General features: G+C 44.1%; 2 protein-coding genes across 2 annotated transcripts in view; one reads left to right on the top strand and one right to left on the bottom strand.

The window, feature by feature from the left end:
* The window catches only part of T265_08348 (hypothetical protein), a gene marked incomplete at both ends in the record, with an annotated part of 45,283 nt that overhangs the window by 17,461 nt on the left and 2,068 nt on the right, over positions 1-25,754 (bottom strand). The window contains 4 exons of the mRNA XM_009174116.1: positions 10,433-10,465; positions 14,711-14,811; positions 17,391-17,487; positions 18,541-18,615. Of these exons, the coding sequence (XP_009172380.1) occupies positions 10,433-10,465; positions 14,711-14,811; positions 17,391-17,487; positions 18,541-18,615 (306 nt within the window). The remainder of the gene's footprint in view (positions 1-10,432; positions 10,466-14,710; positions 14,812-17,390; positions 17,488-18,540; positions 18,616-25,754) is intronic.
* Positions 719-25,754, top strand: part of T265_14543 (hypothetical protein) — a gene marked incomplete at both ends in the record, with an annotated part of 27,677 nt that continues 2,641 nt past the window's right edge. Inside the window, 2 exons of the mRNA XM_009174124.1 lie at positions 719-846; positions 10,997-11,051. Coding sequence (XP_009172388.1) covers positions 719-846; positions 10,997-11,051 — 183 coding nt within the window. The remainder of the gene's footprint in view (positions 847-10,996; positions 11,052-25,754) is intronic.

The raw sequence follows: 25,754 nt of genomic DNA, 5'->3' as shown, positions 1-25,754 counted from the left end.
GAACGCATTTTTAGGTTGCATAACACTAAGACATATTCGAAAATTTTAAAACAAGGAAAACCCCAAGCAAATAATATCATAATGAGGACTTAGATCTGATATTCTCCAGGATATTTCACAAACAGACCTACTGCCAACGTAACTCCTGTGATGCATCAGTTGATCCACCGTACATCTGCACTTTCAAATTTTGTGGATGCGTTCGTCATATCTCGCACGTGCCGGAAAGCCTATTTTTGCTGTCTGTGTTATTGGAGTTCAACCGTCACCGCTACTTGCGAAAGGAAGCATGCAGCAGCCTACAATCAGGTTGTTACTTGGTCGGTCCCCTGAACTATTTTAGGTCACGTGACTTGGTACGGAAAACCGAAACAGATGTCTAACAATGCGCTACGCTTTCTGGGGGCCTAGAAGACGTTTTTTTCAAAAGCCCTGCAACCTAACATGAAAAGTCAGGTAAATACTTTAGCTTAACCTGGTCACTTTTTTGCGGTCATCTAACATGTCTCAATGAATTTGCCAGCTCATTGCGAGTGTAATCAATCGATTGAAATTGCTCGACCCACCTCCTTGGCTAGACTGCTCATCGGTTGAGTGCCACCAGAAATGATCACGCAGATGTTTAACTAAGCATTATTAGCTTTCACAAATTCAAGTGTAGTTTGACCATTTTATCTTTTGCAGTTTTAAACGAATCAAGTGTCAAATTCGCGTATTTATGGCTGAACTCATTGCCGTTCTCATGAGTTTGTGTTACACAGTCAGAATATCAAACACCAATGCTTGTGTGCCATTGAACTCACGAGGACACGAGTGGACAGATTTAGAGGGGGAGTTTAGTGAGGGGTAAGTAACGAGGGGGTTAAGAATACTACTTCTTGAAGATCAACAGGCTACAAGGAACGACGCATGATTTTTTAAGTTAAGTGAAAGATAAGAGACTCGCATAAGTTGGAGTAAACGTTTTATGAATGCACCTGTAACTTACCTGCTGCATTAGTCGTTCGGTGATTAAGATTGCGAAAGAGAGAAAGAGGAGTTGAGAGAAGAACGAGTGGTAGTCCTTCAAGAAGCGAGGTATAATTATGCCATAATAAACACTCTTCAGAATTGTTTGAATTCACCACCGAGACATACACATTTTGGGTAGTGCACAGATTCACCTTCTAAGAGTCTTTCCTAAGGGTTGTCATGAATGGCTAGTTGATGGAATCGATCGCCCTCATCTGTTTTTCAACTGCTTACATTTTTATCACACCGCAATTATTCTGCTACTCGAAGTAGTATCAGATTTTGTAAACAAGACCTTAGTCCAATCTGCCAGAAATACTGAATCCATTACGAAGCCTTTGCAGGGCTATCCCTATCGAACCTTAAACGTGATGCATGTTTGCGTTGGTTCCCTACAGGGAGAACTAGATACCCTCATGAAAATCTGTTGGAACCTGCACAGTTTCTAATCTAGAACTATAGTTACCATAAACCTATTCGTAATGAACTACTTATAACGCTGCTGGAAACTTTTCGACATCATGTCTTCGATTTTCCGTCAACCTAATGTTCTACTTCAAACATCATACTGAAATCTCCATAAACTAGAGATTTAGCTGGGTTCCAGGTGAGCCTCCCGCAAAATCAGACCGATTTGCAAATGAGTATTTCGCTTCCATAAACCGAAATGTTGCGATTGCGGCATGTGAGCGCAAGTTACCATCTATTTCCGATGTAAGATGAAACTCTACCCTTTGATTGAAGTCGACCTATGCCAAAAGAACCAACAAACTATGCATGCATCGTAGTCAGTTTGCACTTCACAAAACTCTAACGGGGTTTGGACCAATGATCTTCTGCTTACCGACTGAGCACTACTTAGCTCAATCAAAATGCCATCACAAACATTTAGCAAGGTCACGGTTTTCAAGATTATCGTTCTAGAAAACTTAAGATGAAAAGATGGTGATTAATATGGTTCAACCTACCGCAGAGTAACTTTTCAATGGCCTCAGATGCTGATAAAGAAAAATCAACAAACTAATTATAATACTGTAAAACGTCCGCATTATCGGAAATAAATGATGACAAATACGCTATTAGGTTAGTTTGGACGAGCTGAGGAGTTCTGCTTTGATAGACACGCGAGATACATTCAAGCAGCTTGTAACCTCTGGCTCCGAACGAATGATTACGAAAATCGCATCAGACTTTCCAACCGGGAGGCTTCGATAGATAGGTTTCAAAAAGAACCATGTAAACTAACAAGGTGAACAGGACAATCCCGAAATTTGCTGAGGTTCTCTTAAGACTGCCCACTTTTGTGCACATGTACATGGGAAACACAAAACAAAAGTGCAGACTGGGAAATTGAAGCTATTCCGAACTCGATTAGACATGGCATCGGAAAACTACGCGATAAGATTCGCGAAAATGGAACAATGTATGCATCCTGAAGCTGGAAGTAAATCATTTCGGACCCAGAACATTTGAGTGTGAATACGCTTGAGATTACCAACTCTAATAAGTCTTTTCTTGCAGGTTTGGAGGTGAACTCGGAATGACACCCTTTTGGAAACAAAGTAATCTTGGGTATCCAATAGCCATGCCCTCTTTTCCAAGCGGGGTCGTGTTTCAATTCTTTTGACTCATGAGGTTGAACGAAACTGGCCTGATGCAGAGTCGCCCATAAGTTGTAATTTCCGCTGTCCTAGACAACTTCTCGGAGATTGGCTCACCCCCTGGGACAGAAGCTTTCATGAAAATAGTGTTTCTTTTATGTGTCCTTGCATAAAACTTGTCTCGGATAATTTGGTGTCTTAAAACTGCTCACGACGCCAAGACTGACAGGTGCCATCAGGCCACTTGATGGAATTAACCCAGCTTTGCCATTTAAACTCTGAACTACGCGTAATTGCAGTTTAACCAGATGTGGTTCGCACACAACCGGAGTAAGTAGGAATCGGATTACGTCTTCGTCGCATTGGCCCACAAGAGAACAGCAGCAGTAATCTTCAGATGATTAGAGCTATAATAGCCTATTTCAACACTATGGTATTCCAGTTGTTTCCAGGTGGGGACACGACAACATCGACGGAAGTCGCACCACACTCCAGTTTTGAAGGATAGAGTAGTAGAACTAGACGGTAAGAAAACCCGACGTCCAGCTTGAGCGAGTATCACTTACAGGCCTACTATTTATCAACGCACGGCGTAGAGGTGCACAAGAGCAATCGTCAATACGTTACAAAAGTAATTCTATATGAAAGCCAAAATGTATGAGCTCACCATCTTTGGCAAATTTTGTTACTGGTAACGATGATTAAAAAGTGTGTAGGTACATCAATATAAAAAAAAACAGGAAACCCAGTACCAAGTATACCATCACCTACAGGCTTTATTCTATCCAGTTGGCGAGAGGATGAACGAGGCCTCTGAAAAGAAGTGACAGCTTGTTCTTTAAATCAAGATTGACACGGCAACCTTGCCCCGACTGCTGCTATATTCTAGCCGGACCTTTGGATGGCGACTCAAAAATCCCTTTATTGCAGAGCTGCAGTCCTGAGAACCAGGTGGAACTAGGCGTCTTGTGGCCAACTATGCATTGTCTAGAAATTGCTTCGTGTGAAGAAAGTGGACGTTAGTGTGCAGAGATAACCGCGATAGTGTGCCAGGCAAAAGGACCTCTTTTGCAATAGAGGTTTCCTCTTGTCACTGAAGCCAATTTCGGCTGTTTCAAAAAGCTCAGAGAGCCCGAACCCGCGATCTTCCGGTAGGTGGTTCAACATGCGAAGTGTGGTTCCATGTGAAGGGTGGATAAGAGCATGAGGCGGTCAAGCGATGATTTGGCAGCGAAGTTTGGAAGCCATTACCAGCGAACTGAGCTTCGCTGATCATTGCCGTCTTCCTGGAAGCGGACCCCGAGTCGGTCCACATCAATGGTTAGAGACATTGTCAGCCACGGCCCAGTCGCGCCCTCAATGACACTCGTGCATCCAGGCGACTGCCCTCAGTGCACAGCTCCCTTCGCAATCCCCCATCTGACGGCCAACTGATAGTGCTGGATTTATGCACCAATTTATCATCTCCTGCCTGCAGCTACCTACCCCCCCCCCAAAAAAAAATCATCGGTGGACAAAACTGCGGCGGTAGACCCACCTGGATTGCAGCTTACTCTACCGGTACTGGTGTTCTTAAGCAACTGAATGTGCTTTACCAGGACACTATCTTTCGCTTGGTACAGAATATGTACTAAATACATGTGTAACGAGTAAATATGTACGGACTGTGGTTAGACAAAAGGGACGGCAGCCGATGAGGTCTACAAATGCGCTTTGGGTTATCCTTCGCACCAGCGATCGTCGCGTAAATTTTTATAGTGAAAAGTGCCAAAGGTCTTCTGCAGTTGGCCACTGTTAGATTTAGCCACTGATTCGATGATGAACTGAACACTCCATAATCATTCAAAAATGTTCCCGGAAAAGATCTAATTGACTCTGAGGAATTCGGGTAATTTTGCATTTGCTAGCCAAGTGATCACGCGATCATTTCGTGACTGAATGACAGTTTATGCGATTCTGAGGTATTATTTATGGACTGTGCGCTGAATTGTACCCGACTGTGTTTTTCACAATCGGCAGAAAACAGAGGTTCCGTTGACAAAAGTTCATAATGAGTGAGAAACAATTAGTCGTTTGTTTGATTCAGGAATTCCGTTTTCCCTGCCGTCGTTGTAGCGCCGCTTTTATGGTATAATGCGACGTGGTCTAGAAAGCAGTCTAGTTCAATTGACTGACAGACGGTCGAGGACCATTGGCCGATGAGCGGAAATTGGCAATGGCAGAGTGACAACCAGATGCTTCGAGGCCAAACTGGCCCGGTAAATATTTCCACATTTCTTTTAGGGGGTCAACGTAAATGTCGTATAGCGAACCTAGACAAAGGATGAGGAGTGCCACATCTAACTAGACTGCGATTAAAGCTGAAAATCTGTTCGACATAAGCGTGTAAAAAAACAAGAGAGAAATGCAAAATCGCTGCACCTGCAAAAAAAATCGGATCTACCAAAATAGTGATTTGTTGTGTTGAAGCACGTTTCAGTCACGAACCCCAGAGTCAGTGGCTTCCGGACACACTACGCTTTCGAGAGGTTTTCCTCCTCTCTTGAAATAACTGCTCTCATGAGCCTCAATAGAGATGAAAGTGGGTCACTGAGGGAGAGACAGAGGCATATTTCTATGTTATTCTTCTTAATTTAGCCATACTTCTGGAGGTAGATCACACGTATGCACGCAGAGGAAAGACATTGATTTTCAGTCCGCTTCTTAAGCACAAATCTTGTTCTGAGATAGGTAACTAGGTCAGTAGGTCATGACGTATCGTTTGTATGCAGAATTTCTTTATTTTTTTCCGCCGTTAGATTTTTTATGTAGAAATAAATACATTTTTTGCTTGAAGTGTTTTTGGTCTTCTACATACACGTTTGAGCTCTCATCACAGACGATAATCGATAGAGTAGCAATTGATTGAATCAGCAGTTATCAGATTGCGTGAACTGAGAGAGCGGACACGTCACGTGTGCATTCGGACGTGGGATGCAAGTGCGTGGGCGTGAAGAGCCGTCATGGTTATAGTACAAATAAGCGAGCAATTTAAACCGGCTCAGTCGGGTGGCACAAAGTGGGATAGTGGAAAATATTTTCCTAAACAGGTCAGCTAAACATACAGTAATGGAAATCAATGAGAATAATGAAGTGCTCATCCATTGTCGGATCATCAGACACACTGGCCGTTTTGAAAAACAGTTATTGATTTACGGTCACCTCTATGTGTTTTATCAGACAACGTAGCATTCCTTATTCTCGATTCCGTGGTAGATTACGGTGGTGTTGCACCTAACCACGTGACACCGTCAAATGTTGGACTACTAGGGGGGAGAGGCTTACTAACAAGGTTACAGCGACACCTGAGTAATATGAATACTTCATTAAGTGATTTTTAAAATTATGAAGACAGACTTCGTGAAGCACTACAGGGTGCGGGATTTCTGTCGGTGTTTGCTCCTTGTGTACACTTACGCAAGTTGCAATGTAAATGAAAACGAAGTGACTGAACACTACTCATATGGTTGCTAAGAGATTTTCGACACGCGTCATTGGGAATCAGCTGGAGTTCCTATCTACCTTGTACGATTGTACGCAGATTGTAAGCAATTTAGGAGCCGTATTCATTCTCGAATTACGCTGGTGCTAACAAGAAATTCAATGAAAACATAGCTGATTCTCTCAGTTACGTTCAAACTGGATATTGTGCGATATGGTAGAGTAAGATGTCACTCAAGTGAATGAATTGCTGCGGTGTTGGTGGCCGTGAAATTTTCAAACCGTAGTCGGGTACCTTCCTCAACTGACAAGCTGATCCGAACCAGCCACTCGATTACTGCGTTCTTTGGTTTTATCCACTAAATTTTGACGGGCGAAGTATAACTGGAATTGACATAAACATTGCTGGTCAGTTTTCCGCGCGTCGAATTTGGCGTCAGTCATAAAAATACTGGGCAAAGCAGTAAAGCAGCTGAATTGATATCAATGTGCAGATAAGTGACAAAAGTCCGGTCTCCTTTCGGGGAAAACAGACAATCAAAATTCAGATGGGCAGTGGAGTGAAAGGAACTGTAATTAGGGTCAATTTTTCTTGGAGATCAAAATCTCATATTGCTCCAAAGACGAGTGTTATATCCGTCAACCAAAAGATTCTTTCCATGTGTTCGATGAGCGAAGACAGAGCAATGCCTGTTCCAGCAGTGACTGTGAGCCACCTGTCTGACTACCGTGAGATGACTGAGTGATGAACACAATAGAAATTCATTCCATATCTTTCCGTTGTTTGACAGTGAAATGTGTCCAAAAACTTGCATTCGAGCTTCAGCAGCGAATAATCAAGATATGGATAAAAGACTACGGAAAACAAATGGCACCTGTTCCTTGCCTGTTCCACTGGCTAGAAAGTCGGAGGGGACGATTCGATTGCTTCGTGAATTTTCGGGAACTTAACAGATTAACAGTCAAGGAATTCTTGCCGATTTCTACAACAAAGCAGTACTCCATCCATATCTGTGTCATCATCACTTTGATTTTGCCCACTGGACTTCGACTCTGGTTAATGGCAGCTTCTTATGGCAGCTGTGGTCGAAGCAAAACGGGTTTCTGCTTCAAATGGTAATAAAAACCAGCTCTTCCGAATGCGGAACATTTTCGGGGAATTTTGGGGCAAATTTTCGATGGATCTGAAGGCGGCGCCGTTAACACAAACGATACTGTCATTCGCGCCAAGACCGATCAAAAATATACAGGGAGGCGTTAAAAAGCGCTTAAGAGAAACGGGAATAAAACTCAGTAACAAGAGGTGCCACTTTATCCTCACATTTATTGTCTGGCTTGGTCATAAGGCTAGAAACGCTCAGGTCCTTCCACTTTCTCAGAACTTGAAGAGCTGCAGAGGTTATATCGTTTCAAGTTAAGAAGAAAACGGATATGGTTTCTAAAGCTCGTGTGACGACTGTCAAACAAGATATTTCTATTCTTTCTGCTGGTTCGAAACGATAGGAGGCTTAAATGAGCTTCTCAGCTAGAAAGCGCCTTCAAAGAAGTCAATTTAATAGACACTTGGAGGTGTTTAAGTCTTAAAACCTAACGGGACGCTCATCCTGTCGGTCGATGTTAGTGAGATTGGAACTGAAGTGACCCTGTGGTAAGACAGATTTACTAAGTCGAGTTCCAGTAGCCGGAGTAGAGCTCATGGTCCATTTCCTTAGTTTCTCGGAAATTCGTTTTGAAGGTTGTTTTGTTGGTGCAACTAGCAGATACAGTCGCTGGCAATGGTCTGGCTAACGAAACCCAACTTCGACTACACATGGCTGCTGGTTAGACTAATGACTGAACCGATAGTCAGAAAAGGTGGAAATTTGTTGTTTGTGAGAGCAATTCCTAGAACTTATTTACACGAAGTGAATAGTTACAGTTATTTGCCCTCAATTCAGATGGATTTACTTGCGAGAAATATTGTGACCATCACCTTGCTACAGCCTTCCAGCTAGTTAGGACTGAATCCTACTGTTTGAATACTGGTCACCTTGAGAATTCGCCAGAAAAAATAGTACGTAATACACAAGCAGTGGTGACAGATCCAGCCAGTACATTTGTACAAGTTTATTACCGTGCATCTCGGTTACATATCGGTCCACATGGCTCGAAGATCTTGATACTTGTGTTTCCGCAATTCCTTCGCGGACCCCATACTGGGACATCACACCGTGGTGACCACATTTTCAATCGAAAAAAATAAGATTTTTGGCGCGATAAGCAAAGTTCCCACAAAAAGCCTTCCCCAAAGGGCACCTCTGAACAAGAGCCATCCAACTACGTAAGGTACAAGTCAGGTATGTTTGAGACAAATCTTCCGACGACACAAACCAGGCCTTCGGGGTGACGTGCACGATATTCAAAGAAAAAGACAAGCTTACGAGTAAACTTACTATCAGTGTTGAGCTGTTGATCTGCAATGGGAAGAGCACGGGGTCATAGATACTGTGTTCATTTCATGGTACGTGGCATTAGGTGAATAAACAAAAGTTGGTTAAAATCCTTGGAATTGAAAGATGTCTGACATGAGGATAATCAAACACGGTATTGTTTTCGAACGCATCCTATACTGCGAACATGTAAATTCGACATCAGAAATCTTGCATTTACTTTGATATGGAAGCAACCGGCATCCTACATGATGGAAATGCGATCGAAATTTTATTGTGTTTATCTGCAAGTAACGTCGAGTTCGGTGTTCTTTTGCTGAAGAAACGCCGTGCTTAGAAATGACCGCATAAAGTATATAGTTTTGCACGGGTGAAGATTTTGCCTTCTCAATCCTGCACGTTGTAAACAAACTCTGCTTACGGAAATGATCACTTTAGAGATAATCGTTGTTCAACTGTGGTCCTGTTACTCAACATGGTCGTCGTAAAACCTAAACGATGTGACGAAGGCAGTTTATTGAAGTGTAGACAGTTCCTCAGTTGTCACCCCTTAGTCACCTTGAGATCTTTAGCTAAATATGTAGCAATCTACATGCAAGCGCCGTCAGTTGAAGAAACTTGCTGCAAAGAAAAGCTGCAGTATGTCAAACGTTTGAAATTTCCCTAATTCGCGGTTGTCTTTGTTGTTTTTGAGAGAGTGGGGACGAGATGGCCCAAGTGGTTAGAGCGCGAATTTACTGACCGGAAGGTCCGTGGTTCGAATCCGACCTCCGCCACTCGACTTCCCCTGTCTAGGCTTGGGCAACCTGTCAGGATCCCAGCCCTCGTGCTTTTTTCGGGTGGCATGGCAGCTAGGCACCGAAAGGGTGCTACAGCTGAAGGCTTTCTTTTTTTTCTTTCTTTTGAGAGAGTATCATTGTGGTATGGACGGCCATACAAGTCAAGCTACGTTGAAGAAACATTCCAACCAATCTAGAGCAACCAAGCAGTTGAATTGTTGGACAAGGGAATTTCCCAAAAATTTCCCATAGAACAACGTAAAGTTTTCTGCCAACGCTTCAAGGACACAAGTAAGATTCCATCATTTGGTCGTCTAAAACAACACAACCGGCCCCTATGGCTTCCATTTCAGGCAGAGAGCCATTCCTTTTAAACGGAAGTATTGATTTCCACTGAAGGTGGTCTCCTAGACATGCACAGAGGGCGTGGCGGCTAAGCGTGGCCCCAGCAGATATCATCCAACCACCTAAACAGGGAGGTGGTTTAGATCAGAGCGAGGCTTCAGGGCAGCCCGTGAGGCTGTCCTTTCCTATAAACACTGAGTTTTCGTCGTTTCAAAACGCTTCAAAGATGATGGTAAAGCTAAAGGTACGTAAAATACATCCAGCACTTTAAGCCAAAGTGGTTGGACAATGTGTCATGCATGCTGAGTTACTGGATTCTGAGAGGAGCACTGTTTTCTGTGACCAATTTGGAGTGTCGGAAACCTAAAGATAGACAGATTCTGACAAAGCAGATCGGAATGAAGGATGTCACGGAAAGTCTGCATGGTGTTGGTGTAGTTTACCTATTAAGATGAGGTCGATGCAACCCTCCTGGTGCTTGGATTGGGACGATGAGCAAAACGGCGACTACCAATGATGATATTCAACCTGTCAGTTTCCGCACAGACTGTCTGACGGAGCGCTGGAGGTCTAACCACATCGAATGCTTGTGGTAGGCTTGACCGAAATCTTCCTCCCTACCCCGTTTGTTTGTTCTTAGACTGCTTCAGTCTGCTTCAGTCTTCTTAGAAGACTGCTCATGTGAATTGTCATGCCTGTGTGGCACAAGTGCTCTTATCTAACGATGAGGTCAATGGTGATGAGGATAATCCGTCTTTCGATAGCTCTTAGGTAAAAACAAACTCACATTCTTGTTCATCGCATGAAAATGTGCCGACCACTATGAAAGAGATAGAAAAAGCGCAAATTATAAAAATAACTTTAATTAGTTGTCACTGAATATGAAACTTATTTGTAAATGAGGACTGACGAGAGTTCATTTTGCTTTAGTCAGTGCGGAGGTCATCAAAGATGCCTGCTTCGTTTATTGTTCCCAGGTGCGTCACTACGTGTAACGTGCTTCTTACGTTCGTTGGACCGAATGAGTTCTCGGATGAAAGTATTTCCCAGACAGCTGTCAAGCAAAACAGTGGACACAGGCTTGTTGTACCAATCCACCTGAGACGTCAACTGCAAGACAAATCGTCCCATGCTGGATAGTAAGGACGCACTGCAAAGTAGTTTTTATGCGATCTTGAAAGCATCGGTAGTTGGCCTCACACGGATATTACTCACTGATAAATCAATCAGTCATTACGAGTGTAGTAAGTCCCATATTTGGTCACTCGCCATCAGGCGAGTGAACTTGCTTGACGGACTGAGTTGTTCATTCGTGGGGTGGATTCTTATCCTTAACTTGTCGGTGTTGCAGTCCACTATCTTTCCCACCTAGTAGGCTTCAGTCGGCTGTGAACGACGTCATGAAGGTGAGCCGCATCACCGAATTGATATTTACTTGACAATTCGTGAGGCACGGAGTCAGACCACACCGGATCATCCAACGTGAATTTGGTAGTCCAAGGGGGATTCGAAAATGGCCTACCTGAGTGCAAGTCAGTCACATTGCCAAATGTATAGTAAAGATACCACAGAGAGGTAAAATCATGCAGGTATCAGTGAGATGGTCACTCCTGAATGCCTCTAACCAAGATAAAGCAAATGTTACGCTGTCCTTCAACTTTTTAGTCGAAACTTCTAAATTTATCCACTGCTAGAGTCGGCTATCAAACGTTAGCGTTTCGAACGTACTGCAAAACAGCCAGCCATTCATCGCATAATTTTGCTTCTGTGAAGACAGATGGAGGAGGCAACACGTTTTGGAAATTCTAATATTACATTACACAGAACATGCCTCAAGTTACTCCTGCTGCGAATTGCCTTAAGTCCTTATCTAGTGCAGATCCCATCCACCAGTCTGACGCAACAGCTTCCTGTTTGGTTCTTTACCGACTGGTATGGTCATGGATGAACCGAGACCGCATCAGCTTTCAAACTTATGCAGGGTTTTTACCGTAATGTTGTCAAGCGGCTATTTGTATTACAGAGCATGACATAAAGTTCAGCCAATGCTACGACAACTTGATTGCCCTTATTTGTAGATCAATTTCAGGATGGGATTTCGCTTGAAAGGTTTGACGCGCCCAACATCCTTAATTACCACTCTACCACATGAAGAGGACACTTTTTCATGAAATGCTTACTATGGTTAGGGGAATCCAGGTTTAAATCCCTCCGCACACTATTGATAAGCTTTATAGTAATAGCTCGTAACGAGACGGATGCTTCCTAACTCTGACGTGGACCAGCCAGAATAAGTGCACTAAATTAGGGGAGAAGTGCACAAATGTGGGCGAACTGGAGAACTGTTTGATCTTAATTGTGATCCGTGTGTGAGTGTGGCTTGTTCGAGTTGCAAATGGACCGACCCAAGCAGATCACAACAGAAAGATGGATGTTATGCTAGACTTGACAATTACGATATTCGAAGCTTTTTGGTTTCAGAGGCAATACAGTCGGACTACCGAAGGGAATGGGTGGAAGACGAAGAAACAAGACTAGCAAAAACTTACCCCGCGTGCCATAGCATATCACCAGCGCAAGATACACGTACAGAAACCAGGTCCACAAAAACATTCCTCTATGAAAGTGTTGGTTTATTCACCAGCTTGTTTATATCGTACACTTCACCAGGTGTGTGAAAGTAGGCCACAAAAAATCTATCCGTTTGCAACAATCAACTCTGGTTTACTGGTCCTTCGGTCAAACAGGGTGTTTGGGTCATAGAGACATCACTTTTTGTGGAATGTGAGTGCGGTTGTGTTGGAACATTTCGTGTCGCGTGCAGGGTGAGCTTCATCACTTATTTCGGTGTCCACTTGTGTGTGAAGTTGCAGCAGGGTGGTGTTTTGTGTGACTCTGTATTTCACTGAGCTACTATGGCGTTTGTCTCGACACCAGCGCAGAGAATTTGATACGAGGCTGGTCAGTGAACGGATGCGGGACAAATTCAGCAGCCTGTTTCCTCAGGTTAGGGGGTCGGAATGGAAAAACCTCTCATACTCTGGTAGTATCCAGGCCCCAACCTGGGTTTTGGAGTCAGATTCTTTGGTTGCGAATACCAGACGTCCACCTGTTTACGCGTGAGTGCAAGAAAATCATCACTGTGATGACTGTTGATCAGAATAGACGTTCTTGTAAGTTTGGCGCCTTCTGGTTACATTCGGAAATCGATTAAACGAGGAAACCTCTCTTCTTTTTTACGGATGCATGTAATCCTACGTTTTTTTTAGTATGAATCGTAGTTTGGTTGGAGTAGCCTGACACTGAAATAGTCCTGGAGCATTTTTCTCCGTTTTTTATAACAGAAGCCTTCTTATTTATCCAGAAGGGTCTACAGAAAGAGGACGTCTGAATTCGAATGGGACGTACTGAGTTTTCCATTTTCCACACTTGTAAAAGAGTGCCACGTATTGTTAGGTTCATAGCGTAATGTCTCAGCCAATCTATCATGAACGATCCATAAATCAGGTGCCCATATATTAGTTTTCAATAGGAAATCCGTGTCTACAGAAGGCAATTCTGACTGTTCACGATGCGTGGTGAGCTGATCACAAGCGCCTTATCCAATATGTGACAAGCAGAAGGGTGAAGATTACAACCGGATGCCGGTAACACAGTAATCCTCTGATTGTACAGGTAACATGATGGTGGCCTCCACAACGTTGTTATTTCTTCTGTGCTACTCCAAAGTCGATTGTCTGATTACCGACGATCCAGGTTCTCTACCACCCACGTCATTCTCACATTCAACCTTTGACACTCATTCACGGTTGGTCTTGAATGGCTTGGAAGCTGAGCACACCGATTCAGTCACATTTTTGGTGGTCTGGCTTGAAAATTCTTTGTATTATATCCCCTTTCAAACGGAACTTCGAAGATGACTTTGAATCCTGATTCGTCGTCAGACAGGTTGGATACTAGGGACCTGGGAAAGACCTGGGCGTTTACAATGCTATGTCAGATGGTTTTCTCAGGACCATAGAGTATGTGTGATAAGCAGACAACTCTCGATATCACCAGCGGTCCTCTGGATTCTCGAGCTGCCTAAGCTTGTCTTTGCCAGTAGTCTGGGTGTTGTGGACCACAGTCCCTTAATGCTATCTTATTACCATGAACCCATATCTAGATAGCCGCTTGATCGCCTTTTGCGCTTGACCAAACCAGAAAAAGTCAACGAACGTGCGACCCGGCTGATCTATTGATCACTGTCGCGTACAAGTGGTCAAAAGTGATACTGAGATTACAACTCGTCTGTCAAGGGCGAGCGAAGAACAGCCAATGAAATCTGTTTCAACGAAAAACGGTTATTCCATTGGCAGTTAGGTAGTCCTGTAACGTTCGGAGCTGGTTCTCCTAATACTCGGATAGGCTTCATTGTCTGCGGAACCCTGTCCAATACCAACATTGGTCTTTTATGTCTGGTGATTCGCCCTCCTAGTTTCAACTGACCACCGCCAGCAGTGGAGTGGTGGATACCACTGATAGGGCATTAGCATAGTATGTGGTTTTCTCAAAGTTCCACCCCGCCTCTAATACAAGATGATGTTGGTTACTTAATTGTGCAATTGCTCTGCAGCGACCATTTACAATTGCGGGACAGCCAACGAATATCCATGAAAGTTCAAGAAAACTTGTGAGAATGTTCAGTTTTTAAAAGCTGTGTGCATATGCGACGTTTACTTCCCAGTTCAATAGTTTGTAACTGCTTATTTGTTTGACGGTAAACGACTCCGCGGCGAATGGCTTTTCTCCTTACAGTAGTAGCAGGGCCAGAAGTGCCAACAATGTTTAATTTCCGTTCCCTCATGATTTACCTACCCAGGTTGATTGACAAACCTGTGCAATAATAAGTCCGGGATCGATTAGCATAGTTTTCGTAGATAACATGGTTGTAAACTGGAAATTGTAGCAGCTTGTTTACGGGGGTCTACAGACGTTTGATGACGACGCTTTTCTACATCAGGCAGGAAGACTGATATGTGTACTCTCCTACCCCGTGGTTACAACACATTTGGTAACCACTCACATTATTGATTGCTGGTCTCATTGATGAAGACTCTTTGTCTTGCGGAAGCCAGCTAGGACAAAAACGCGGAGATACCGTCACAGGGGTGAAGCCAACCTCAGCTGAAAAAGACAAGAAGCATTAGATAGCTTTTTAATCCTCATAAGAGATTGTCAAAAGCACGCTTCTTGTTAATCTCCAGGATGAACTGGAATTCCGGCTACCAACCAAACCACTTGACCGCGAGCGTCTGCTTAACTAAGGCAAGACACACTACACCGAATATCCTCTAGTCAATGAACCCCAGTCTTCTTGAACACGTTGTCGGTTGCGAGTATTTTTCACCGTTAAAAAGTCATTCTTACCCGCATCTACTGAAAACACTACAAGACATCAGGTATATTATTGCCAACAGGATAGAATGCATCGTACGACACTTTCAGTTGTTGTTGAGCATTCCGATATGAGTACACAAGTGGTTCTGGGCACCGTATTACCTTCAAAAGTGGCTCACCAGGCTTGATCCTTCTGTACATATGTGTGGTTACACCAAACCGATTACGCTTGACCAAGTGTCCGGCGAACATATCTACATTCCCCGGATCTAACGCGGCAGAATAGGCTTCCTTCTCAGAAATCTTCCCGCATACGCGCACCAGATCTACATGCCTATCTTATAAGAGACATGCGGTACGACCTAACCTTCACTGCCCAAAGAACCTTAGTTCTGTGAATTTATTTGGGGAATTTTTGGCTGGTGTGACAACAAAACAATTTAACTGTGATCCGATGCAGACAGACGGCAAAATGTGGAACACACTGACAGTATTCGCACGAGATAAGATAAAAAGAAGTGTTTCAAATTCGTATTGAATAGCAGGCAGACGGATCAAATGTGTGAAAGGATTGTTGCCGTATGTTTTCACTGCTCTTCTCTGTGATATTGATTTGCACTTGGAGGTCAAGATAGCTTTCGAAAGACGAAAAATGCAATGGTTTGCCTTCGTTAGCAAAGTATCGAAGCTATCACACGGCACACCTAGATGGGTTAGTCAGTGATTAAATCGAAGGAAAGTCTATTACACTTGGAAGTCTGCTCAAGGGAGCAAGATACTGACAATTGAGGAAACCGAACACCGTGGCATTATGCTGAATGCAAACAGATACATTAACCATAGGTTCAGTGCAGTTTTCTGGCTAGAGGACGAATTTTATGATGCAGAAATCATCATCAACTCATCGGATAGCGATCTGACGTGTTCAAATAGTGTTGACCAGGGTGACACTAAGTTGGTCTGCAGACAGTTGATTGATAGTGCTCTAGGCTTTAAAACTAACCGTACAGGTGTTGGTGTTTCCCAGGCAGGCTACTGCACTTAGATCACCTCACCAGCAGACGAAGAGGTTGACCAGCTTGATAAATTATTTTTGCTTTTTGGGGAAGTACGAGAGTCAATAGCTATGCTGCTGCACACTTGCGCTCTTAAACGGGGGTCGATAGCTGGATATCTCAAGTACACATATGGAGGACCACGCATTTTGCAGCATGGCAGTTTAGGTGAGAAGTTGGAAGGAATTTTGGCCGACCTAGCCGGTTGATGGCGTAACGCTGGCAGGCCAACTTCAACTGCCAACAAGCCAGCGTCCAGACGATACCTTCGAGCAACAAGAATTTTTCTACGGATTGCCAGTCAAAATGTTCACATTCTCTGCAATGCCCGCAAATACCTTCACAATATGTCCAGAATTTAGCTTACTAAAAATGAGGTATTGTGAGTGAGCCTTAAAGTCCGGGCTCTGCGACTCATCGTTGGCGTTATCCACAGTGTAACATAAGTATATTTTGCCGCTGCTTGATCGATATATTCAGAGCAAAAAATAAAAACCAGCGATTCTAGGCCTTGGGTTTCCGTAATCCTTTCATGTAAGGAAGAGACAAGATTACAATTCTTTAAGCTCCCCTGTTCATCTACGTTGGGCAGTGATATGCATATGCGAAAGGCCAAAAGGTAGGCAAATCCACTCGTTTGTGATGTTCTCAGGCAACTGGATGTGCTGCACCAGGCCGCCTCTTGTTTTTAGTCGCTACGATATTCGAGATATCGCGATACATTCGGGCCTGTCAGCTGAAGATAGAGCCACCCAGTGGCCATCATAGAGTGAATCTCACTCGCGGTACAAGCCACCATTGCTTTAGATTAAAGTACTTACAACTGAAATGCACATTTAATAAGACTTTCAGAAAAGGAGAGGGGAATGTTGGTAGCTCAGGTAGCATAGTTGCCGGCTGATTTTTTCGATCATTTAGGTAATTTGACTACAAATGTATCATCAACAATAGTGTGTAACATGCATAGTGGATCTTAGCACTGGGTCGGTTGTTATGCTTGGAGTGTTGTTTGTGTGTTAATTAACGCACTGTCAAGCGGTTCTGAGCTTAGGACACAATTAGTTGTTCGGTGTCGTGTCCCCTGAGGGCCCGTTGAGTTCTCATATTCATGCGCATAAATCTCTCCCAGCTCGTCTGGCTTTGCTGCGTTTGTCGAAGTAAATTGAAATTCATTGGAGAATGCCGGACTTTTGACATCCAGCTGCTGACCCCGACGTCGACCTCGTTCTCTGTCACGTGGTTCGACTATTCAGCGACGGGAATAACGCTGGGCTTGCTACCGCGTTGATGGGTCCAAGATCGCGAACTGACAATCAGGTGACGAGTGTCTCACCGCGTGCAACTCAATTCGGAAGAAGCCAGCGGTGTGTACTTCAGAAGTAAGTGTTGTTGCAACCACAGCGAAATGCTGGAAGCCATGAAATGAATAAATATTTGACTAGTTTCAAGTCTCCAAAACTACAGTTGACTGGATGCGTATCACGTTTGCTCCGGCCAAGCGCTGTCCTTTTAACACTCAGTGCGACATACAAATACTCGGGTGCTCCATACAATTTTAGATATGACAGCCGAAATGCAAATCAAAAGATATCTTTATGCCGACTTGGACATCTTTATAACTGAAGCCTATTCACAAAAACTCCTGTTAGTTTTCTTTTACATGTAAGGAAGAGACAAGATTACAATTCTTTAAGCTCCCCTGTTCATCTACGTTGGGCAGTGATATGCATATGCGAAAGGCCAAAAGGTAGGCAAATCCACTCGTTTGTGATGTTCTCAGGCAACTGGATGTGCTGCACCAGGCCGCCTCTTGTTTTTAGTCGCTACGATATTCGAGATATCGCGATACATTCGGGCCTGTCAGCTGAAGATAGAGCCACCCAGTGGCCATCATAGAGTGAATCTCACTCGCGGTACAAGCCACCATTGCTTTAGATTAAAGTACTTACAACTGAAATGCACATTTAATAAGACTTTCAGAAAAGGAGAGGGGAATGTTGGTAGCTCAGGTAGCATAGTTGCCGGCTGATTTTTTCGATCATTTAGGTAATTTGACTACAAATGTATCATCAACAATAGTGTGTAACATGCATAGTGGATCTTAGCACTGGGTCGGTTGTTATGCTTGGAGTGTTGTTTGTGTGTTAATTAACGCACTGTCAAGCGGTTCTGAGCTTAGGACACAATTAGTTGTTCGGTGTCGTGTCCCCTGAGGGCCCGTTGAGTTCTCATATTCATGCGCATAAATCTCTCCCAGCTCGTCTGGCTTTGCTGCGTTTGTCGAAGTAAATTGAAATTCATTGGAGAATGCCGGACTTTTGACATCCAGCTGCTGACCCCGACGTCGACCTCGTTCTCTGTCACGTGGTTCGACTATTCAGCGACGGGAATAACGCTGGGCTTGCTACCGCGTTGATGGGTCCAAGATCGCGAACTGACAATCAGGTGACGAGTGTCTCACCGCGTGCAACTCAATTCGGAAGAAGCCAGCGGTGTGTACTTCAGAAGTAAGTGTTGTTGCAACCACAGCGAAATGCTGGAAGCCATGAAATGAATAAATATTTGACTAGTTTCAAGTCTCCAAAACTACAGTTGACTGGATGCGTATCACGTTTGCTCCGGCCAAGCGCTGTCCTTTTAACACTCAGTGCGACATACAAATACTCGGGTGCTCCATACAATTTTAGATATGACAGCCGAAATGCAAATCAAAAGATATCTTTATGCCGACTTGGACATCTTTATAACTGAAGCCTATTCACAAAAACTCCTGTTAGTTTTCTTTTATGTTCCGACTACTCATGAGTAACGTGACTTACGCTCGTTCACTGTGAAGCCGTTTCGTTACCTTGTTGCTCGTTTCCCTTGTTCCGCTCCTACTTAGCAATTGATGTCAATATTTTTTGCCCATCCATAATTGCTTGCAAGTCTCAGTTCTACCTATTCTCGAGCGTCTGCTCTGCCAGGGAAACAGACCGGCCGGAGATCAAACTCAGAGATTCTCGGATGGCGGTCGAGCCTGTTGTCCACTAACCCAGCTCGACACCTGGAAGGTCCTATTTTTTATTACCTATATACCGCACCCGCCACGTTGCCTATGGTGAGATTTGTTTTAAAGAGGCCTGAGCGCGCAATCTGATTTGTCACGTAACGCGAGCTGCCGCATCGCGCCGTCAACCAAAGGCATTTCCGTACCTCTCTAATGTACTGATTGTTTTCTGCACCAATATGTCTCCGTAAAGCCGACTCACACTGACTGACTGCCCATATCTGTACGTTTCACATTGTTTGGTGCTCACTTGCTGTTGCGTTGAGAGAGTTCTGCTGCCTCACTGACCATTTTCTGCTCCTGTTGATTGTGCTATTATTGATTGTACGTTTACTTACTTCACGATGCTTACCAACCGGTTCGTGTATAGAACCAGTTATTGACAGTTCTCAATACATCATCTGCTGCCATCGTCCGTCCATTCCTATTTTCTACTGGATACAAACTGCATATAATCGGATAGCCGCAATCGTCCTGCGAGATCCTTAGCTGCAACGATCGTGCATTTATATGGGTCGCAATCCATTGGAATAGATGACTTTCAAACGGGTAAAATCAAATTCGATTATTTTGTTGACGAAATTAATTTACTCCATCGCTTAATGCACCAGTGATAACCAAAAGCCAACTCCTTGTACTGCAAGAGCCTAAATCATTGCTAAACCTGACAGAGGTTCTGGTTTTCTAGTGATGGGCGGGCAACATGTAAGCGAAATTCTGAGACAGAGGATGTTGTCTACCTCTTCTAAGTGACAACTTCATAGTGAAGGAGGGTTTTCTTTCCCGTTCACCATCGATCCTTAGCTGAAAGGTTGAAAAATACCCTACTCAATCCACCGGCCAACTTTGCGAACGCTCATCCACGTTCGCTGGGATAATGGTATTGCTTTGCAATGCGAACAACCAAACTGCTTGACATGAGTCAACTTCACACTGTCGGTGGAAATAGTGCTGTCGGATGAGAAGGGAGGGATTTTTATAGTAAATCTTTAGTGCCTAAGTGCCTTCCGTTTTCAAGTACGCGTTGCGTTGGCCAAAGGTAAGCTGGAATGTACCGAAGTAGATTCCGCGAACACTGAGTAGCCATTAAACATCGATTGGAATGTGCTACTCACACATAATTCAGTAGTAGTGGTAGTAGTTAGGGGAAGAAACAGTTCTCTCAATAGATGGTCTAGAATCTGGCTCCTTTTTGAAAATGCTTGCATTTTCATGGCCATGCCAGTAAAACTGGCGTACATAGTTCTTCATGAGGCGACGCGTAGCTGTGTACTCTAGCCTCCGCTTGTCAGTTCACTAACGATACTTCCGTCGTTTGGAACGCCTAAAGATGGTTCATTATAGCTACTCAGTTCGAGAACTGGAGATCTCCAACATACCGAAGATTGGGTAGTTTACTCAAGAGTTGTTGCAGTCTGTCATTTTTCATGAGCTCTCCGCTCAAACACGACTTAAACCATTCGAATTCACACGATTTATATTCCGAGGAACCAGTTCACCCTGTTTTGTTTTGCGATTCATGAGATCGTCGCTCAACAACTTAGCGTTAAATAACCTATCATGGACAGCCTTACAACAGCCCATTCGAATGAGTATTAGATGTCCTCCAAAACTGAATCCTAGCAACAACGTTCCAGTACACTTTGCACTGAATGCATCACGCGGTGATAGAACAAAGAGTTACACCCAATATTGAAAACAAGATAAGTCACCTAGAAAGCAAATTTTCCAGGTTGATTAGCAGCCAGAAAAATAAAGGCGATAGCAACAAAGTTTATACAGGGGATCTATCTAAAATACAGTGTCTGTTCTCCTGTGCAAACACACTTTCACTATTTCTCCTTTTCATGCAAATCAATCCCTTGCTATCAAAACTGGATATCCAGTGCTATATTTGTGTACAACGCGGTCCAAAATGATCACCAGATGTCGCATGAGAAAGACAGGTGCCGTTGAATGTTTCTTGCGGTGTAACACATAGCGCTTTGTCTGTCTTATCCATGAAATCTTCGGGGAACATTCACCTGGTACTTTAAAATGTTTTGATGGTATATTTCACGCACACACACACACACACACACACATTTCACACTCCCATTCGCGCACATTTCACACTCACAACCAATGGTGATTTATACAACTGTAACACATGTAGCTGGAGACCAAAAACGAGGGGTTCAGTCTCTTTGTCCTCATTGCGCTGGGGCTCTTTGTGTTCTTTGTGACCCATTGCGCCCCCAGGCTTTTCAAAGACCAGAAGTCTGAACTTCCCTCCTCCCAGGTTGGGAGTAAGAGCATTCACTAGGAGTTATTCCCTAAAGACTCGCACTAGATGACTTTCGATCAGGTTTTTATGCCCAAGGGCTTGGTTAGGGACCCTGAACGCCTCCTGTCTGGCACTGGGTGCCATGACGGTTTCCTATTCGGCCTGCAACAACACACTATACAAACAAATGTACTGCCCCGTCACATCTGCCGATGGCTGGCACCATGTGCAGGGCTGCTTTCACTGTTAGATAGAGCAGAATGCGTAACGGAAAGCGAACTCCTATTGCTTTCTGTCTTCCACCACTTCACACACTCGTCGTCTCCCACTCGACACCACATCTGGAGGTCCGAGCACAAGAACTGACAGCTTTATTCATTCTAAATCATCCAGAGTGGTAACTTTTTGCAAATTTTGCATCTGCAATGCTGCATGTCAAATAAACAATCGTCCATGGCGGCAGTGCTGTACTTAAAGTGCTGTCTTTCGATTCTGAACACGCAAATCTGGCAATGCCAAAACTGTGACAGCTGGACACACTGAGTTGGATATACCTTTGAACCACCGACTGGAAGCCTCCTTACTCTACTGGATCACCGCTGGTAGGTACCAACTCCATTTTATCCGGCAACTTGTGTGAAAGTATCTTATGAAGGATAGGTCAACGGATTCCCTTCTCTAGTCCGCCTATGCATCGAGGGAGTACAGCTCTGATTCTGCCAGAGACAGTCTCTGTAATAAGCATGCCGGTCTGCTGTACTCACACACCTGTCATAACGACAACCTTGAGACAACATTCTTAGGTCATGAGTGCAATTCAGCAGACATCGCTGGCTTCGGTGATTGGGACGACTGGATTTTAACGCTAGTCTCAACTGAACTTCTCTTCTGTGATATTACCCAACTCAAACTGCTGAACTAAGGCTTTCCGCATGGTCTGAGATATCGCAGTGTAGTTTCAGTTTCAACCAGAACATAAAGTTGATGGAAAAGTTGGGACCACGTTTGGCTGATGGGCCCAAAGAAAGGCACAACCGGTTGTAGAATGTAGAAAATTTATCAAGAAAATTCAGAATACTGAACCTCGTCAAAATAGCCCCCCTTCCCAATTAGACTTTATCCCGCACTATTTATTCTTTGTGAATGCGAATAAAAACCAGGCTCAGTTTATCTGGTTAAAACAATTCATCTTATATTAAATTTACAGTAAGACACTATGGTAAAGCGGTCCAAAAAAGTGAGTGATGCTCACTCTGCACTCGTCATTCCCCGCAGACCAATCGTGTAGCGTATCACCAATGACGGTCAGATGAAAATCACGTGCTGTGCTCCCTCCCTATATGATGACCAAATCGCGCTCTTCTTGGAATCACTTTCTTCGAGAATACGTTTTTAGTGATGGCACCGTAATTTCACAAGAACCACCTTAACAGCACCGGTGGTGAAGCATCAATGCTGGTCAGTGATGTTATACTGCCGATGATGATCACAACGATTCGTCGACCTATTGAGATCGAAAGCGGAGTGCAAAGTGTGAGCCAAGGAAGCCGATAAATCAACCTTTTCTCCGGCACCGCCAAGCCTAATCAGAAGGTCAGAAATACTTCTGTCTACCGGATCAGAGACTTTCTTGGAGCCATTGAACATGGCGCATAACGATAGCTTTATGCAGTTTGGTAGAATGCAGGTCAAGATTTTTCTGCGGTGAGCAGACGTCTTATCGCAAGACAGCTGTCGGCTTCACTTTCCTCCGAACAGTTGTACACTGATGAAGTCCTTGGACGTTCGTATTTCATTTTCAGTATTGAATTATTGTCCACCCCCTGAATATTGGGTAAATCTGAATTGCTACAAAAAAAACCTATCCTCAATGTATTGATCGGACTTTTTATTGGCGATGGAGGTGAAGCGTGAGAGGCGGAGCACCCGTGAAATTTTGCCACCTAAAGGTAGCCTCCATGGAGCCCTGTGCATTCACCTCATGGCCAAAGTCAAAAAAGGAACTAAATTTAGTACCCAATGGTAGCCAGCTATGCGTGGTTGAAGTGCCTACATGTTTTCTGTAAATCATTTAAAGCTGCGGCTTTTTTTCTGTTGAAGCCGCGTCAGTTTTTGGACCAGTTCAGACCGCAAACGCCACAAATGGTTAAACAGTATATAATCTTTGACGATGTATGAGGCCAGTGTGCTGCGATTCCAAGTGCACTCAGCCTTTCACGATGGTACTGACTTCTCCTGGAAACCCAGTCTTTATGGACTATCCGATTTCCATTTGAAACTCTTGATGAGCTGATATTCATAACGCTCATGTGTTGAAGCCAAGTGCTACATCTTGCCAGTGATTTAGAGTTAGCTAGGATTCAGTTGAGCGGCCTTGTAATACCTATTCAATTCACAACGTTATGTTCAAGTTGAAACGAAAGTTGACAGCAACTCGGGGACTCTGCATGCCCAATAGCCCTCAGGCACCCCCTCCTGGGGTGTCTGTGTTCTCACCAACCTTGTGAGTACTGTGTTTCGTTAGGAAAGTATACTCCGATAAATCGACTCTGTTCAGACATTCTTAGACATCAGCATAATGTATATTCGTAATAAAAATTCGTCGACAGCCCACGACCTGTTTCGCCCTTCTTGGGGCTTGTTAGGTAGGCGCATTCCACGGGTTTTCGTCAACTTTATGTTTTCGGGCAGGGCGTTTGAACAAGGAGGCGTTAAACAATGCTCTGATGCCAGCAGAGTAAGCAAAACGTGGTCAACGATCGCCCATTTTATCATTACTAGACTAGCTGGTTGGCGAAGACTTGTTCCGGAAATGTTCATTAACTCATCTACCCTACATGGCTATGCACTGCACGCTAGTTTAACACGCGGCACCTAGTGTCTTGTCTCTTCAGACCCAGAGATGGTGAGTTCCGAATGGCGGCGCAAGCATTCACACAGCTGTGAAGTGCCGGCCTTGAGAGCCTTACGTATTCATTTTCATACGCGTTGATCTAACTACCACATGGAAAAATTCGGATCATCCTGAAAGTAGCTAATGTTCATTTAGGATCTGGCTTGAAGGGGCAATGCGCTGGAGCTGTCGGCCTATTTGGTTGATAAAGAGGTCCGTTAGATCGTAATCCTGATGACTGCGCGCTCAGCTTCAGGTGAGCGAAACTGGTCAACGTGCACACCGGACTGACAACTAATGCACATTTATGTGTAACCGATGCAAAGTGGCTTCATTTATAGATATTGTCAGTTGTCACGGGCTTTTAGTGGCTAACAAATCACCCGAGACCCGGTTATTTACGCGATCTATTGTAATTCTACCGTTGCTGGATTTTAGGCCACCGTATCTACTCACGTGCACATCCATCAAACAGCGGATAGGCCAGTGGAGCACCCGCTTATTCACATATCGGATAAACCAGACAAACGATCGATATTTTGGAAACTGGTGCCTTTGAATTTCGAGTTCTTCATACCCCTCCCTCTTTAAATCCTCGCCTAAGAGTACGCGTAGTCCGGATGAGATGCAATGTCTTGCATCAAAACTGTACGCAAATCAACTCATAGACCAAGTCGTCATCGCAGATTATTCTGAAGATTTCTTAAACTTAGGAAACATCACTTTCACTAACAGGTCTTTGATTGGTGAGAGGGAGCGCCGCAGGAGTTGATTGTGGACCGAATCACTTTACGTCATCTTGGTTTTGTCTCTAACGTACATCACTCCAGCCGTTTCCGATTCCAATCAATCGCAGGTTAGCCCGCAAGTCTCAGTCAGATTGGAAAACACTCCAAAGCTGAGCAAACCCCAGTCTATGACTTATCGCCACCACCACTAGCATAGCAACGAAGATCTGACGCGATGGGCAACGGTACGACAGATACAACTTGAGAAAACTCAACTGCGGAACTAAACCCACTGACTCACACCGTCGCGACTGTTAGTTCATGTAATCCTGACTGCTCGGCCGAGTAACAGTGATTTTTCACGATATGTTTTCACGTTGGTATCACTGTCATTTGAACGGACCACGTCATTTCCTGATACAATTATTCTGATGAGTATATACCGAAAAGGAGAAGCACTGTATTCGAGTTGCTCTCTTATTAGAGCCCATAAGTCCTGGCGGGGTTTGAACTCCGGGCATCTGATATCCGAGGCAAGCGTGTTACCAAATACTTCACCAGCGCACGCCGGATGAACACGGATTATCACCTATGAGCAGGCGAACTGATCCCTCCCCCCTCCAGAAAACGATGTGATTCATTTACCCAACGACTTCACCGACGATCCAGTAATTGTCGTCGTTATGTCGATAGACTTACCCGCATCACCTCCTAGAAGCTTGACTGTAAGAAAGTTGAG

This window comes from Opisthorchis viverrini (assembly GCF_000715545.1).
Source record: "Opisthorchis viverrini unplaced genomic scaffold opera_v5_214, whole genome shotgun sequence".
NCBI lineage: Eukaryota > Metazoa > Platyhelminthes > Trematoda > Opisthorchiida > Opisthorchiidae > Opisthorchis > Opisthorchis viverrini.
The sequence above is the reverse complement of the archived record's forward strand: the minus strand, read 5'-3'. Positions and strand labels throughout refer to the sequence as shown.